At 35.3% G+C, this 14,516-nt stretch overlaps 1 protein-coding gene across 19 annotated transcripts in view; it reads left to right on the top strand.

The window, feature by feature from the left end:
* DST (dystonin) overlaps positions 1–14,516 on the top strand; it is a 448,713-nt gene that overhangs the window by 399,665 nt on the left and 34,532 nt on the right. For all 19 annotated transcript variants that reach the window (XM_014537311.1, XM_005863309.2, XM_014537308.1 and 16 more), the window contains 8 exons: positions 2,223–2,324; positions 4,466–4,639; positions 5,261–5,416; positions 8,239–8,436; positions 8,782–8,910; positions 11,640–11,810; positions 12,976–13,131; positions 13,333–13,539. In XM_014537311.1, the coding sequence (XP_014392797.1) occupies positions 2,223–2,324; positions 4,466–4,639; positions 5,261–5,416; positions 8,239–8,436; positions 8,782–8,910; positions 11,640–11,810; positions 12,976–13,131; positions 13,333–13,539 (1,293 nt within the window). The remainder of the gene's footprint in view (positions 1–2,222; positions 2,325–4,465; positions 4,640–5,260; positions 5,417–8,238; positions 8,437–8,781; positions 8,911–11,639; positions 11,811–12,975; positions 13,132–13,332; positions 13,540–14,516) is intronic.

Here is a 14,516-nt window from a genome sequence, read left to right as displayed (position 1 = left end):
AACCAAAGGACTTGTATGCATGCATATAAGCATAAACGATGGATGTGGACAACAGGGGGTGAGGGTGAGGGCAGGATTGGGGGGATGAGAAGACATTGGGGGGATAAGGACACATTTGTAATATCTTAATCAATAAAGGGAAAATAAATTTAAAAAAATATTCCCTCACAGTCTTTTTCATAAATGGCTCAGCACCAGGCACTGACATGGACCTGCGTCTGAGTTCTATGCTACAGCTGAGTGAAGTAAGATGAATGCAGTAAACACCATCTAAAATATCACTAAATTTCACTAAAGTCAGAAGTAAAGAAATTTGATTTGAGGCCAGTGTTCCCCATGAACAAAAATAGATTTCTATTTTATTATGTCATAATCTGTTGTGTAAAAAGGGTTTTCTTTTTTATGCACATCATTCCTTTTAAAAGCTATTTTCACGTCCCTTCCAGGGTCTTATTTAGTTTATTAGCCATTTTTAATGTGTTTTTAAAAAAAATATTAAAAATTATCTTGTCAATTGAGGCCAACCCAGGGCAGTTTCTTTCCCCACCTTCCTTAACTTTATTCCATTTTCTGTTGTTAAGGCTGGCAAGAGTTTAGTCTTTCTTCCCTCCTACCGTATGGAAAAAGCCTTTCTAAGTATTTCCATAACACCAAGTGACTATTATTATTAAAGCTCAGATGGTAACATCTTTTCCTTTTTATTATTCCACTCCATTTCTATATTTATAAAAATAAATAGCATAAGCCAGGCTTTATGCCAGCTGAAAGGCGTGTTGAATTTGGAAATAGATGAAAAAATTCACTACAAACAAGACCTTATTCTAACTTTCCCCCTCCATAGCCTTCCCTTTCTCAACCAGAGTGGTAATTCATTGGTTAGATATCCGTGACTAGTAACTAATCAAGCTCTAGCTCTCGGTCTGTGAGGCCAGGTCATGATTGTCACGTACTTTAGGAAGTCGTTGAGTTGTGCCCTCCTTCATGGCTAGAGATGTCACTGTCACCACTTGCAGCCATTTGACCTCAGGAGCCATGAACCATAGGAGGCCACAGGCTAGACACCATGATTCATACAGTCTCATTACCACTGCGGCGAAAACAAGGCCCATCGTAGGTTAGCAGGTGGGAATGAAGGGCACCCTGACTTACTAAATAGCTATGGCTAGCTGGAGCTACAGGTCGGAAGCGCCAGAAGTTCCAGAGGTTTTGAGGTTGGTTGTAAAGTAAAATAAATTTGATTTCCCAAGTTGCTGTTTAAGTTCTTAGAGTTTATCAATGGTAACTTTAAAACAGATATTGCCCTGGTTGGTGTGGCTCAATGGGTTGGGTGTTATCCTGCGCACCGAAAGGCTGCCCGTTCAATTCTAGGTCAGGGCACATGCCTTGATTACAGGCTCAATATCTGGTAGGGGGCAAGCAGGGGGCAGCTGATCTGTGTTTTGCTCTCACATGGATGTTTCTCTCTCTCCCTCTTCCTTTCTCTTTCTCTAAAAAAAATCAATAAAAAATCTTAAAAATAATACCAGATATTTCCCAAGGATTCCCCCCTACTGTATGGTCTGGCAACTTCATTAAAGTGCAAAATAATTTTGTGTAGTCAATACCTGAAAAAATCTGAGTTGAGCCTTTTTAGGATGTTTATATTACCTAAAAATAACAAGAAAAATAGGAGATTTTGAAGTCTATGTTGCAATTCAGAATAATAGTCTTATTATTAATCATTATATCTGCATGATTTTAACACTAACCTAATTTATATGGAAGGGTTTAGTTGAGCCAAATATTTATTTTCCTAAGTGACAGATAATAAGTTTCTTGACTATTTGGATAAGTAGATGAGTTTGAATCTTTTTCTTTCAACATATTTACACACTCTGCTTTTAGGGGGACATAAGAGAGTATAAAGAATTTGATTTCCTGTGATTGAATTTACAAAACTAATGGGCATTTAAAGTTCTTAACATTCTAAAATTCTATAAAATAGAATTTCCTTTGTAAACTTGGATACATAATTGGAGGTGACATCTATTTCATATTTTGGACAACTGTTGCAGTATATTGCAGCTTTTACCTATTGAGATGAACCATCTTTATTATTTGTAAAATAGACTCATTGCATAGTATCTTCACAGGCTTATGATTGTACTTTTCTATAACATCGAGATATTGAAGCAGTTTCAGATGTACTGTTATAATAACACGTGGACTAATGTGTTTTTCAGGCAATATTCGACTGGGTAGATATTGCAGGTGGTAAATTAGCTGCAATGTCTCCGATCGGAACAGATCTTGAAACTGTCAAGCAGCAGATTGAAGAGCTGAAGGTATGGCTGAGGGCTAATTTGTCAAAGACTTTGTTTTCATTTTTAAGTTCTTGACTCACAGGATTCTCTTTACGTAAATGGATTTATTTTACATAATTGAAGTATTACATTTTGATTATGAAACTGGTTTAATATAGTACCTTCACCTACTTAACAGTATATAAGTGTTCCTTAAATAAATAATATAAAATACTAATAGTTTTCTTCTTATTAAATCAGTATCTGTTTACTTTAGAAAAAAATCAGAAAATACAAAGAAGCAAAAAGGTGGCTTTTTTGGCCACCCAAACTGTTATGTACCCGGAGGCAAACCCATTTGAGATATAATTTATAGCCTTTGACATATCCTCCCGTGGGGGGCAGGATGAGGTATAGGGGTCATGGGTGTGCTTTATCCATATGTAGATAATACTGTAAGGATTTTTCTAGCTTTATTATTCAGTAGTCTATTATTGTCAATATACATAGAGCAACATTTTTATTTTCTTCATTGTGTTCAGAATAATTCATTTAGTCTTACAGGCTGAAGAACCACATATAGGATGATTGTGTTTCTCAGAATGTTTGTTTTGTTTCTTATTTTCCATCTGCTTTCCTCTCTAAATTTGTTTTGGGGGGTTCTTCATCTCCAGTTGTGAAAAGGGCTGGACTGTTCCCTCTTTGAATTCCTCTGTGCTGATCATTTATCAAAGTGGGATCGGCGATTTCCTTCTGATTTTAAGTGTCCATCCACAGACACATCACACCATTTCCAGTGAACTCTGTTAGATTTTTATATAAAATTATGATTTGGCTTTAAAATTGTAGCATTTTCATCTCCAAGCATGATATAGAATATTTCGTTTAGAAAAAAAAGTGGGGATTTTTGGAGAAGTTTACTGTTACCATCATTAGATTGGTTTTTTTTTTTTACTTTTTTATCTGATCATATAGAAACCCATGATATATTGTATATACTCTTATGGCTGTGGAGGGCTATTTATTTTGGTCATTTGCATGTATCTCAGTGATTTTCATATAGCAGGTGGGTTAGGAAGGCTCTCTATGAAATGAGGTTGTCTGAGATTGCATTCCAGTTCATTCACTTTACTAGCTAAACAATCATGGGAAAGTTATCTAACTGGTCTCACTTCTATGTCCTTAGTTTAAATTGAGAATAAAATTATTTTCTTTATTAGTTTATGGAGAGTAACTTTATATACATTAGTTACTATTTTTTAATTATTATTTTCATACGCTTGAAAAAACTAAGGGGCTGCTTAGTTATTACTTACCATTTAATTATTTACTATTATACATTAAATATTTTATGAAAGAACAGTTTCCTATTACAAGCAACCGTTTGTTAACCTGTGTTGGTTGGCAAAGGCAAGATTACTAATATGTGTCAGTAAGCACAGGGAGAGAGAATAATGTTATTCTGAGTCAGCAGTGGGTGAGTCAGAAGGAAAACTAAATATTAAATGAATACAACACAGCTATAGAAAACAAGATGTTCAGTGGATATATGTGTATATTTTTGAGGAATAAATATTAATTTGAGTTTCTTAGAGATATTTTTCTGAGTTTTATATATGTCTATGACATTTTGCTTTCTTCTTTGCTATAATGTTATTCTGAGTCAGCAGTGGGTGAGTCAGAAGGAAAACTAAATATTAAATGAATACAACACAGCTATAGAAAACAAGATGTTCAGTGGATATAATATATGTGTATATTTTTGAGGAATAAATATTAATTTGAGTTTCTTAGAGATATTTTTCTGAGTTTTATATATGTCTATGACATTTTGCTTTCTTCTTTGCTATAATGTCAAAATTCATTTATTGAATATATATAATTAGACATTGGAGTAAGTTTAGCCCTGAAATTTGTTAATTTTTTATTGTAGAGTATAAAAGTGAAATATCAAAGTTATAGAAATATCTTTTCATCAGAAAACATTGAATAAAGAAAAAAGAACTCCCTTTTTTGTCTATAACTCTTTTATTGGTAAACTGTGTGTTACATTTTAATTCCTATTCACCCCACTCCCCAATAAGGAGTATGAGTTAGAATACAGGTCTAACCCACAGAATTATTTTTGTTTAAAGTTATGGACTTACAGCAAATTTTTCTTGTATATCTCTTTTTAAAAATAGCAATTTAAGTCAGAGGCCTATCAACAACAGATAGAGATGGAAAGACTGAACCATCAAGCAGAGCTTTTGCTGAAGAAAGTAACAGAAGAAAGTGACAAACACACTGTTCAAGACCCATTAATGGAACTGAAATTGATATGGGATAGTCTGGATGAGAGAATTATCAACAGACAGGTAAGTACCAAGACTTTTGTTAAGAATTTATAAAATCCCAATTTTATGTATTAATGTAAAATAATTATTAAAAACTAAAATTAGGTGATTACATAAACTTTTGAAGCTCCTAAGTTCTCTTATCTATAAAAGGCTAATATGCAAAGTGTCCCCTCGAGAGTTTGACCGGGAGACCGGGAGTTCGATCGCTCACTATGACATGTGCTGACCACCGGTGGCAGGGGTGTGTGTGGCACCGAACGAAAGAAGGCCCCGGCCAGTGGCCGGCAGCTGGGGAAGGGAGGCCCTGGCCGACAGCTGGAAGGAAGGCCCAGGCTGGCAGCCGGAAGGCCCCAATTGGCCCTGATCGCCTGCCAGGCCTAGGGACCCTACCTGTGCACAAATTTCGTACACCAGGCCTCTAGTTTCATTAGAACTCTCTCTGCCTGTCACATGCCATTTTTTAACCATAAATCGTTTCAGACTTAGAATGTAGAAGTTTATGACAATTGGGCTTCACTGGATATGCTTACAGACTTATGCTGTAGGAAGCATTGATTCATTGCCCTTGTTTTATAAATATATATTATTCACAATATCACGTTCATACATGGATTTATTTCCTCTCCACTTTTTCTGTAGCATAAGCTGGAGGGCGCCCTGTTAGCCCTGGGGCAGTTCCAACATGCTCTGGACGAGCTCCTGGCGTGGCTGACACACACCGAGGGCTTGCTAAATGAACAGAAACCTGTGGGAGGAGACCCTAAGGCCATTGAAATCGAACTTGCCAAGCATCACGTACGTAGCTGTGGTTGCATATTATGTTTCTTCGCTATGCATTTCCAGTTTCGTCAGTTTTTTTTAATGTTTCTTTATGCATTCTTAAATTGTCATTTTAACACAAGTTCATATTTGAATTTGTAACTAAAGGTTAAGCTACTTAAAACACACTTCCTAAAATATTATAAAAATGTTTTTCTCATTGTTCAAGGGAATTATTATCAAAAACAGCAAGGATGGGAAATTTCTGGCTGAATTTTACCAGGGCTGCATGCAGGTTTAAATCCCTGATCATACCTGTCGTCGAATTAATGTGGCAAAGTTTCAAAAGTTGTTGAGAATAGCCTAATAAGTTATAGATTCAAAATGTTATTCCACTGCAGGTTGTGTGTTTTTTTCCTCTGCCCACCCTGATCTCATTTGCTGCTTGATTGGCATGTCTAACATATCGGTATGTCTCTCATATGTTGAGGCTTGCTTTTCTGGCCCTTTGTCCAGCTTACTTTTCATTGGCTTTGTGTTCCTAGTCTTTTTCTTTCTGAATTAGGTTTTTAACATATTATGTTTAAAAGAATTTTTATGTCCTGCACTAGATTTAAAGCTTATAAATTGAAAATTAAGATCTTCGTGATACAATTTTATATTATTGTTATCTTTGTGACACTTAGTTGATAAATCTTAATAGAAAATTCCCTTTCTTAAGTTACTAGGCTTACTGAATATAAGGTTATGTGCTCAGTAGAGGTTAGCCTGACATTCAACAGCCTTTCATAGAACCTTAACATTCACACTAATAGTGGTATCTTAATTAAGGTTAGGTCCTAAATCCTAACCTTAAGTAAGATTTTTTTTTATTGTCAAATGGAAAAAGTTTATTTTACATATTTAGTAGCATTTAAAAAGTAAAAGGTATTTTTTTAGCACTCTAAGATTATGATATGCAGTTTTTGACTATTTGTCCATTAGTTCTCCTTCCATACTTTTCCCCACAGTAATTTTTCCCTAATTTAAATTTCTTTCTTTTTTTTTTTTTTTACCTTGTTCTGTCTATATTTGTAGTCATTGCCCAACCACATTTGATTAAGCAGTTATATTATACATCATTAATATTTTTAATTTAATGTCTATCTTATACCGTGGCTAAGAGCAGTAATGACTGGTGAGGCTGACTCTGCATATAAACAAAACGTGTTTATTCTCATAGTGTGAGTTTATAGCATTTACAGTCCATAAACTTAGCAATTGCCCTAAAAGGTCACATACATCAGTGACAGGAACTTTGTGGAATACAGTAGAGGTGGAAAAACGAGGCACTCTGACCCAGTTATTTGGGTGAGGGATGAGTTAGGGACCTTTTATTTCTGTTTGTTTATCTTTGAGCAGTTAAAAATGGATCTCTTTCTCCTTTCAATTCTCAAAGGTCAAAAGTTAAAGGACTTAGAATTGCCAGCACAATTGTTGGATGAAGGGAGGAAATGTTTCCATCCTCTCCTGCCTTTTTCTCTGGCTCCTAGGCTGTGGCTTATATAGGACTTGGACCATTTAAGAGAATGAATTTTTTAGAATTATTTTTTATATTTTGACTACAAGGATATTTAAATCTGACCTTTTAAAGGTGACTCCTAGTGTTAGCATGTCAGAGAGCATGCTTATTATAAATGGAATGTAAATGCTATAAACTCACAGTATGAGAATTATAAAGAAGATTCATCTTACTCAGTTGATTTTTCAGTCTTTGAAAATCACGCCCTCACCAGATGCTTCAGAAAATGAGTATATATAGTCAGATAAACAGTGATGGTAGGTGGGTGGTACCCATTAGTGAAAATCCTTCCGGGTCCAGATGTGAGATTTCTTACCTAGGATGGGAGGTGATGTTTCTTTTCTTTCCCATGGATAATCCTGAGTCAGTGAGTGTAGAGAAGGATTATTATCAATTTTTATTAATATTCGAGGAAGGGTTTGTCTGGTTCTCAAAAACAAAACTACAGTCTTCTTCAAAGGAAACTATTACTAAGCTATATTTGTTCTTTAAAGTGTAATTCTTATCATTCTTTTCAGTATAAGAAAATTTATCTTTTTAGCCTTGCAGTTGCATTCTGTACTGAACCACTTGCCTATGCTAGTGTCATTAACCCATTCTAGTATTTCCACTGTGTAACAGAATAGGAGGACATTATTTGCTGGGATACGTAGTAAGCATCTCATGTGTATTTTCTAGTAAAAGAGTAGCTCAAATTTGGAATGTTGGGCTTGAGAATCCCCGATATACAGTGAAATAAATCTATTTCCCTTTAGTGTCAGGGCCTCCTAAGATGCCTGTCAACTTAGTAGTCAATTCTAGCACCATTCCAATGAGAGGAGATAAAAGAATATTCTAGGATAATTTTTCCCTTCTAGAGTGCTAATTGTAAACCTTAGTGCTGTTTATCTTAGAAATGTAATAATTTTATATTTGAAAATGGATATATAGAAATAAATATCCCTTAAATTGTTTACTTACAACATTAAAATTAAGGTCAATTAAAATGAGCTTGAGTCATATGAATACTTTCAGAGCCTTTTAATTATAATGTCATATACTTAATGTCATCCATTGCAAAGCTATTCTAATGGGAAGAACTTGCAATGGTCTCACATAATCATTTCAGGGGATGTTGGTAGACAAGAAAGCTACAAAGGTAAGGGAAAAGAAGTCCATCATTTTAAAACTTTATTAGTATTAAAATTCTATGTAGATGATGTCTTTTGTTTCAAAACCAGAAAAGAAAACCATTGCACTAAAAGGGATGTTAACATGTTATAAACTAGCAACCATAGTATTATCTTAATATTTTCAGGTGCTCCAAAATGATGTATTAGCTCATCAGTCCACAGTGGAAGCTGTTAATAAAGCAGGAAATGATCTCATTGAATCAAGTGCAGGAGAAGAAGCAAGCAGCCTTCAGAACAAACTAGAGGTTTTGAATCAACGCTGGCAAAATGTTTTGGAAAAAACAGGACAACGGAAGCAGCAGCTGGATGGTGCCTTGCGCCAGGTGAATGAGAGAATACGTTCTGAAACTGTCTGTAGTCTTCAAGACCAAAAAAACATGCAATTCTTTCATTGGTTTGAAAACACCTGCTTAATTTTTCCACCTCAAGAAGTGTTAAAAATAAGTGGGATAAAGAGCGCTGATGAGAAGGCTCTCTAGTTCTTAGTGTAATAAATAGTCTTATCTAGTAGCGCCCTCCCGAAGAAGAGAAGCAAGGCCAGCCTAGTGGCACCTGGCTGTTCTTAAGAATGCAGAGAGAGGCTTAGCAGGCGGGATTGTTTAAACCTTGTTTTCTGTGTGGAAGTGACAATGTTTGTGGCCCAGACTTAAAACTCTCTGTCACTCTAGGCCAAAGGGTTCCATGGCGAAATTGAGGATTTGCAGCAGTGGCTGACCGACACGGAGCGCCATCTGTTAGCATCCAAACCCCTGGGAGGTTTACCAGAAACGGCCAGGGAGCAGCTTAATGCCCACATGGTAAGTGTATGATTTCCTACAGCTCTAACCTCAGATTAAGAAACTAACCATCTTGTATGGGCCCTGGTGATAAGTAAATCGTGGCAGGAGGTTTAAAGGATATAGAGTTTTACAGCAGGAATCTCTATGTATAAGTGCTAGAAACACCATTTATGGATTTAATTTTTCAAATCGGAACCTATTCTTTATTTCAAAGGTTGGTGTGTCAGTACATGAAAAGAGGTTTTAGAAGTCTAGGCATTTTTTTAGAAGTATACCTTCCCCCATAAAAATGATAAACTTGTATGGATAGTGATAAACATTGTGTACATTAAAAACGGTTGCTCTTTGAGTGAAAGGAAGATTCCCTCAAGTCATAAGAATGGACTTAAAAATTATTGCTGTTAATCATTGTATTTCCACCTTACTTCATAGAAGCCTGGAAAATATGGTTTTGTCCTGTTAAAACAAGGTCACTTACTTGTTTTGTTGGTGATAGGGCTGTATTTTCAGCTTCATGCTGTACAAGGTATGGACCAGAGGAGGCTTCTGTTTGTCCAACTGCAGCATTCTGCCTGTGGCTGTTCCCCGCCAGGTTCTGTGGCCCTGTCAATGCCAAAGGATAAGGAGGAAAAAAAACAATTAATCTTGAGTCTCTGGCTTTCTTTCACAGAGATATGGGCTGACAAATTAAATTTAGGCTGCCTTTGATTTATTGACATTTGTTATTCATTTCCCATTATAAATCAGCTCTAAAAGTTCTAAGTGAAAACAGTCTGTTTCAAAGTTTGAAAACGAATCCTCTAATTCTTACACTTGTGAATTTGCATCAGGAATTCATTTTAATATCCAAATGCTGATAATTAGTATCTTATGAAATAAAAGAAGTAGTATTTAGGAATTTGACAAAAGAAATGAGCCATTGAACGTTAAAGTCTGCACTCCTTTGCAGATGTCTAATGTTGTTGTAAGAGCTTATTAAAACTGTACTTATTTGGAAATAATTTTGAATTTGATGATTTGGAGAGGAAGTAACCATCTTGGAGGTTTTATGAAGAGACACAACAGAGTTAACATCTTATTTACTTCACAATTGCCATGAGCAGTTAACATAAACCTTACTAATCTAGTATGAAATTTTCTAGAAACCTTTCATGCGTATTCATTATTTTAGAAAATTATTGTGTCTGTGGTTATGTTGTTGTTACTGTTGTTTTAATTTGGTTTATTTTTGGTGCCACAAGTGACCATTTGTTCACCGAAAAAAAAAATTGACTAAATAATAACTTGGGAGTGTTTGTTTTTTCCATAAAACCTGACTGACTTCCAGATACTTCTTTACTTTCCTGGAAGTACCGCTGTAGCTATTACCATGTTTATTAAGTGTAAGTTTAATGGATTCTTGCACAAACATGCCTGGGATTAATCTCTAATAAAAATATTTTTAAAATGTTAATTTAGGAGAATATAAATACAAAATTGAACAGCAAAGAGCTTATCTTTAGGATATTTTACTTTTAGAAACATATTGGATATTAGCTTATGTGGTTTGGGTAGGGTATTTGCTATAACCTGGCATAATTTATCAGATTATAGACATTCCAAGATTTAAGGGATTTTAAAGAGTGATTGATATTTGTAATACATTTTTAGTAATATTCTTTTGATTTGGTTGTGTTAGAGTTGAAGAAAACCAGAAAACCTAGAAGACTCTAGTTTCCTGAGATTTGGCTATATCTAAAAGTTTTGCTGTAGGATTAAAATTTTTCAATAGGTGATAATGTCAATATGTTTAGAAAGGGTTTTTTAAAGGCTTAAGAAATTATAAAGTTTTGAGGCAATGGAAATGTTCTGCAGTTATTAGTAATAGTTGCACATCCTTGTGAATATACTAATAAAACACTGAATTTTATACTTTAATATGGATGAATTCTTCAAATTATATTTCAAATTTAAAAATTATGAAGTTGAAAACGTTAGACATAGAATATATAATTTTTCAGTGGGGGAGCTATGATTTGACCCACATTATAATTGAATCAATGGACTAGAACTAGTCTTAGTATTTTTATAGGAATGTAACTCTTGTTTCATTGTTTTTAAATTCTGGATTTGTGTAAACAGTATTTTTTTTAATATTCTCTGTAGAAAATGCACATTGCATTCTAGTTGAAAGCTTTAAAAATGTTATAAGTGAAAGTAAAATTCTCATAGTACTACAAGTTTGGCTTTTGTGATTCCAAAGTCTTAATAAGCAACTTAAATATCTTACTAGACTGGGTCTTTACTTTCTATCCACTGAATGTCTTCTGCGCCCAGAACTAAATTATACCAAAAATATTACAGTTATTGTATTAGCTAGTCCCAGGAGAGACTTAGAACCTGCTTTACAAAGGAGGAAGTCAAGGCTCAATGAGGTTAACGTTTTGCCAAAGGTCACAGACTGATTGGTTACTATATAGTGAAGCCTTTTTCCATAGCATTTAAAATACTGTTTTAAAACCTTCACATGCCAGAATGGATTAGTGATGGTGGCAGTATTTCTGAGATTTCTCAGTGGACAGGTTATGGCTATAGGTTTAGTTGTTGTTTCAATATAGTGAAGAGTTTGAATGTCTGAGGGTTATGCTGTATGCTGGATAGAGATGAATATATGATAAGGGGCTTGGGTTTGATGGAATGGAATAAGAACTCTTAGATTTTATTCTCTTATAAAGTGATATAACTTGGGGCGTGGGGTATCTCGATAGGAAATCTGTGCCGCCTTTGATGTGAAAGAAGAAACATATAAGAGTCTGATGCAGAAAGGCCAACAGCTGCTTGCAAGATGCCCCGAATCTGCAGAGACAAATATTGACCAAGACATAAATAACTTGAAAGAAAAATGGGAATCGGTGGAAACCAAACTCAATGAAAGGAAAGTATGTGCTTTGATTAATATAATAGAATGAATGTTTTAGTTGTTTTATTTCAAGGGTTTTACCTTATCTTTGAGAAGCATGATCAGTGGAATTTTTAATGATCCATGTTTGAATTTATTTGTATACATTAGGAGTTTTCATGAGGTCAGTTGAAAATAGTATTTTGTCCTAAAGGAAGAACAGAGTTAAAGGAATCTATTCAAACATAGATAACAGTGTATCAGAGATCACTGTTACTAGCTATGTTTTTAAATTTGTGAACTACTCAAATTTTGGCTTGTTAAATAATTCTATTCTAGTCATACTTGGTAAACAAAAGGATGTATGTAGGAGGAGGGAGTGAGGGAGATCAAGAGAATGAAATAATTGTCCATAACTAGTAAGCACTTTATGAAAAAAATCCATGAGATGAGATTAAAAATATTACTCTTACCCGGCCAGTGTTGCTCAATGGTTGTGTTGACCTATGAACCAGGAGGCTGTGGTTCAATTCCCAGTCAAGGGCACAGGCTTGGTTGCAGGCTCAATCCTCAGTAGGGGGCGTGCAGAAGGCAGCCAATAAATGATTCTCTCTCATCACTGATGCTTCTATCCCCTCTCCCTTCCTCTCTGAAATCAATAAAAACAAATTTTTAAAAAAACATTACTGTTTAATGCTGTAAGAAAAATGATAGGATAGGAATAGTACTAGATTGCATGTCCTCGTCAATACAGCATATATATGTATTTAATAGTATTATAATTCCAAAAATCTTATGACTGTGTAAGAAAAATGATAGGATAGGAATAGTACTAGATTGTATGACCTCACCAATACAGCATATATATATGTATTTAATATTATTATAATTCCAAAAATCTTATGACTTTCAAGTTTTCATTTCACAGATGCTTTTCAGTAACTGTGTTCTGTGCTTAATTGACCCCAAACCACAATTTAATGCATATTAAAATGTTTCTAGCTGCAGTGAGATGCTTCTTAATATACTTCAAGGGGTTTGACTTGCCAGTACCTTAGGGACAGTCCATTACATTCATAAACTGTTTAGGTAATATAGCTTATGCATAAAGTATAGATGGGAAGGATAGCCGCCAGAGAGTGGTTTAAGTGGGAGGAAAGAAAACTTTTAAATATCATCAAATACTAAACAACCTTTCTTCGCAGACTAAACTGGAAGAAGCCCTCAACTTGGCAATGGAGTTCCACAATTCTCTCCAAGACTTCATCAACTGGCTCACCCAGGCTGAACAGACCCTAAATGTTGCTTCTCGGCCAAGTCTTATCTTGGACACAGTCTTGTTTCAAATCGATGAACACAAGGTATGCCATAACTCACATGGAGAGCATTCTGACTTCAGACCTTTTAGACAGCTGGCTGTTTTCATGTCAAAAGCATGAATTTGCTAGTTTGAAAACCTTTCTTTTGTCCTTTGAAATAGTTTCAGCTTATGACACCAGAAGCATTTTCAAGATAGGTCCGTTCTTCATTTGTTTCTCATTTTATCCCTTTTTTTTGGAAAGGTCTTCGCCAATGAAGTAAATTCTCACCGTGAGCAGATAATAGAGCTGGATAAAACTGGAACCCACCTGAAATATTTTAGCCAGAAACAAGATGTTGTCCTCATTAAGAATCTGCTCATCAGTGTCCAGGGTCGATGGGAAAAAGTGGTTCAACGGTTAGTAGAAAGAGGAAGATCTTTGGATGAAGCAAGGAAGAGGGCCAAGCAGGTAAACCTTTATAGAAATTCTCTGAACTTGGCAATACATCAGTTCTAGTTTTTGAAATATAGGTTATGTTAGTAAAGTACTTATATTGCAGGCTGCATTATGGGTAACAATCCTGGCAGGAAGCCAAGGTGTTCATTTCCTGAAAGGGCTGTGGCCTGGGTTGGGATGATGACATTACTTTTTACCTGGCAGCAGCTTCAGGCCCTGGGGACTGATCTTGAAAAGACTGATTATAGGTTGACTTCATAGACAGACCATTATCTTAAGCCCTCAGAATTTTTGTCATTGAGTTTGTTTGTTTGTTTCTTTGTCTTGTCAACCTCCTTTCTCATACTTAGAGTGAGACATCATACTTTATTATATGGCTACCTTTTATTTAGTTCCTAAGCCAGACTTTCTTCAAACTGTCAGCTGAGAGCCAGACATTGAGCCCTCTGAGACAACCTCCCGAAAGGGATATTCTGTGTCTGAGTGAGTGGGTACTCCTCACCTCCCTGAATCTGTGCATTGTTGGCAAGCCTTTATTTCTTTGCTAATATTTTGATACAGCTCCATCCCACTTTTAAATTGTTTGAATCTTTTGGGGCTGCTTTTTTTTTTAATCTAGAGACACTCACAAGGAACTAGCCTAACTTTCTTCACCTGTTATTAATATTATATTCTAGACTACACACAGAGGAGAAGCAAAATTACATGTCTTTGTTCTCCAGGGGAGAGAGAGATGCACTCACCTTGCTTGGCATATATCGTTGATTTTTATTTAAAACTAGAAAGTGTAATATCGAGGCTGGATTTTTATTCTTTGTCCTGTTCAGTTGCATTTGTCCATCATTGGTGCTGCACTTCATTGTTTGGGGGAGCTAGGCTCAGTTGGGTGATATAAAAGATGTCCTGGGAGTTTAGTGTTTCACTGTTTAAAGTTATCAGCATAAGTTTTTAAGGGCTTTGGAAATGACAGATTGCACTGTTATAGGATT

This window comes from Myotis brandtii, unplaced genomic scaffold (genome assembly GCF_000412655.1).
Source record: "Myotis brandtii unplaced genomic scaffold, ASM41265v1 scaffold176, whole genome shotgun sequence".
In the NCBI taxonomy this organism is placed as follows: domain Eukaryota; kingdom Metazoa; phylum Chordata; class Mammalia; order Chiroptera; family Vespertilionidae; genus Myotis; species Myotis brandtii.
This window is presented reverse-complemented; position numbering and strand designations above follow the sequence as displayed.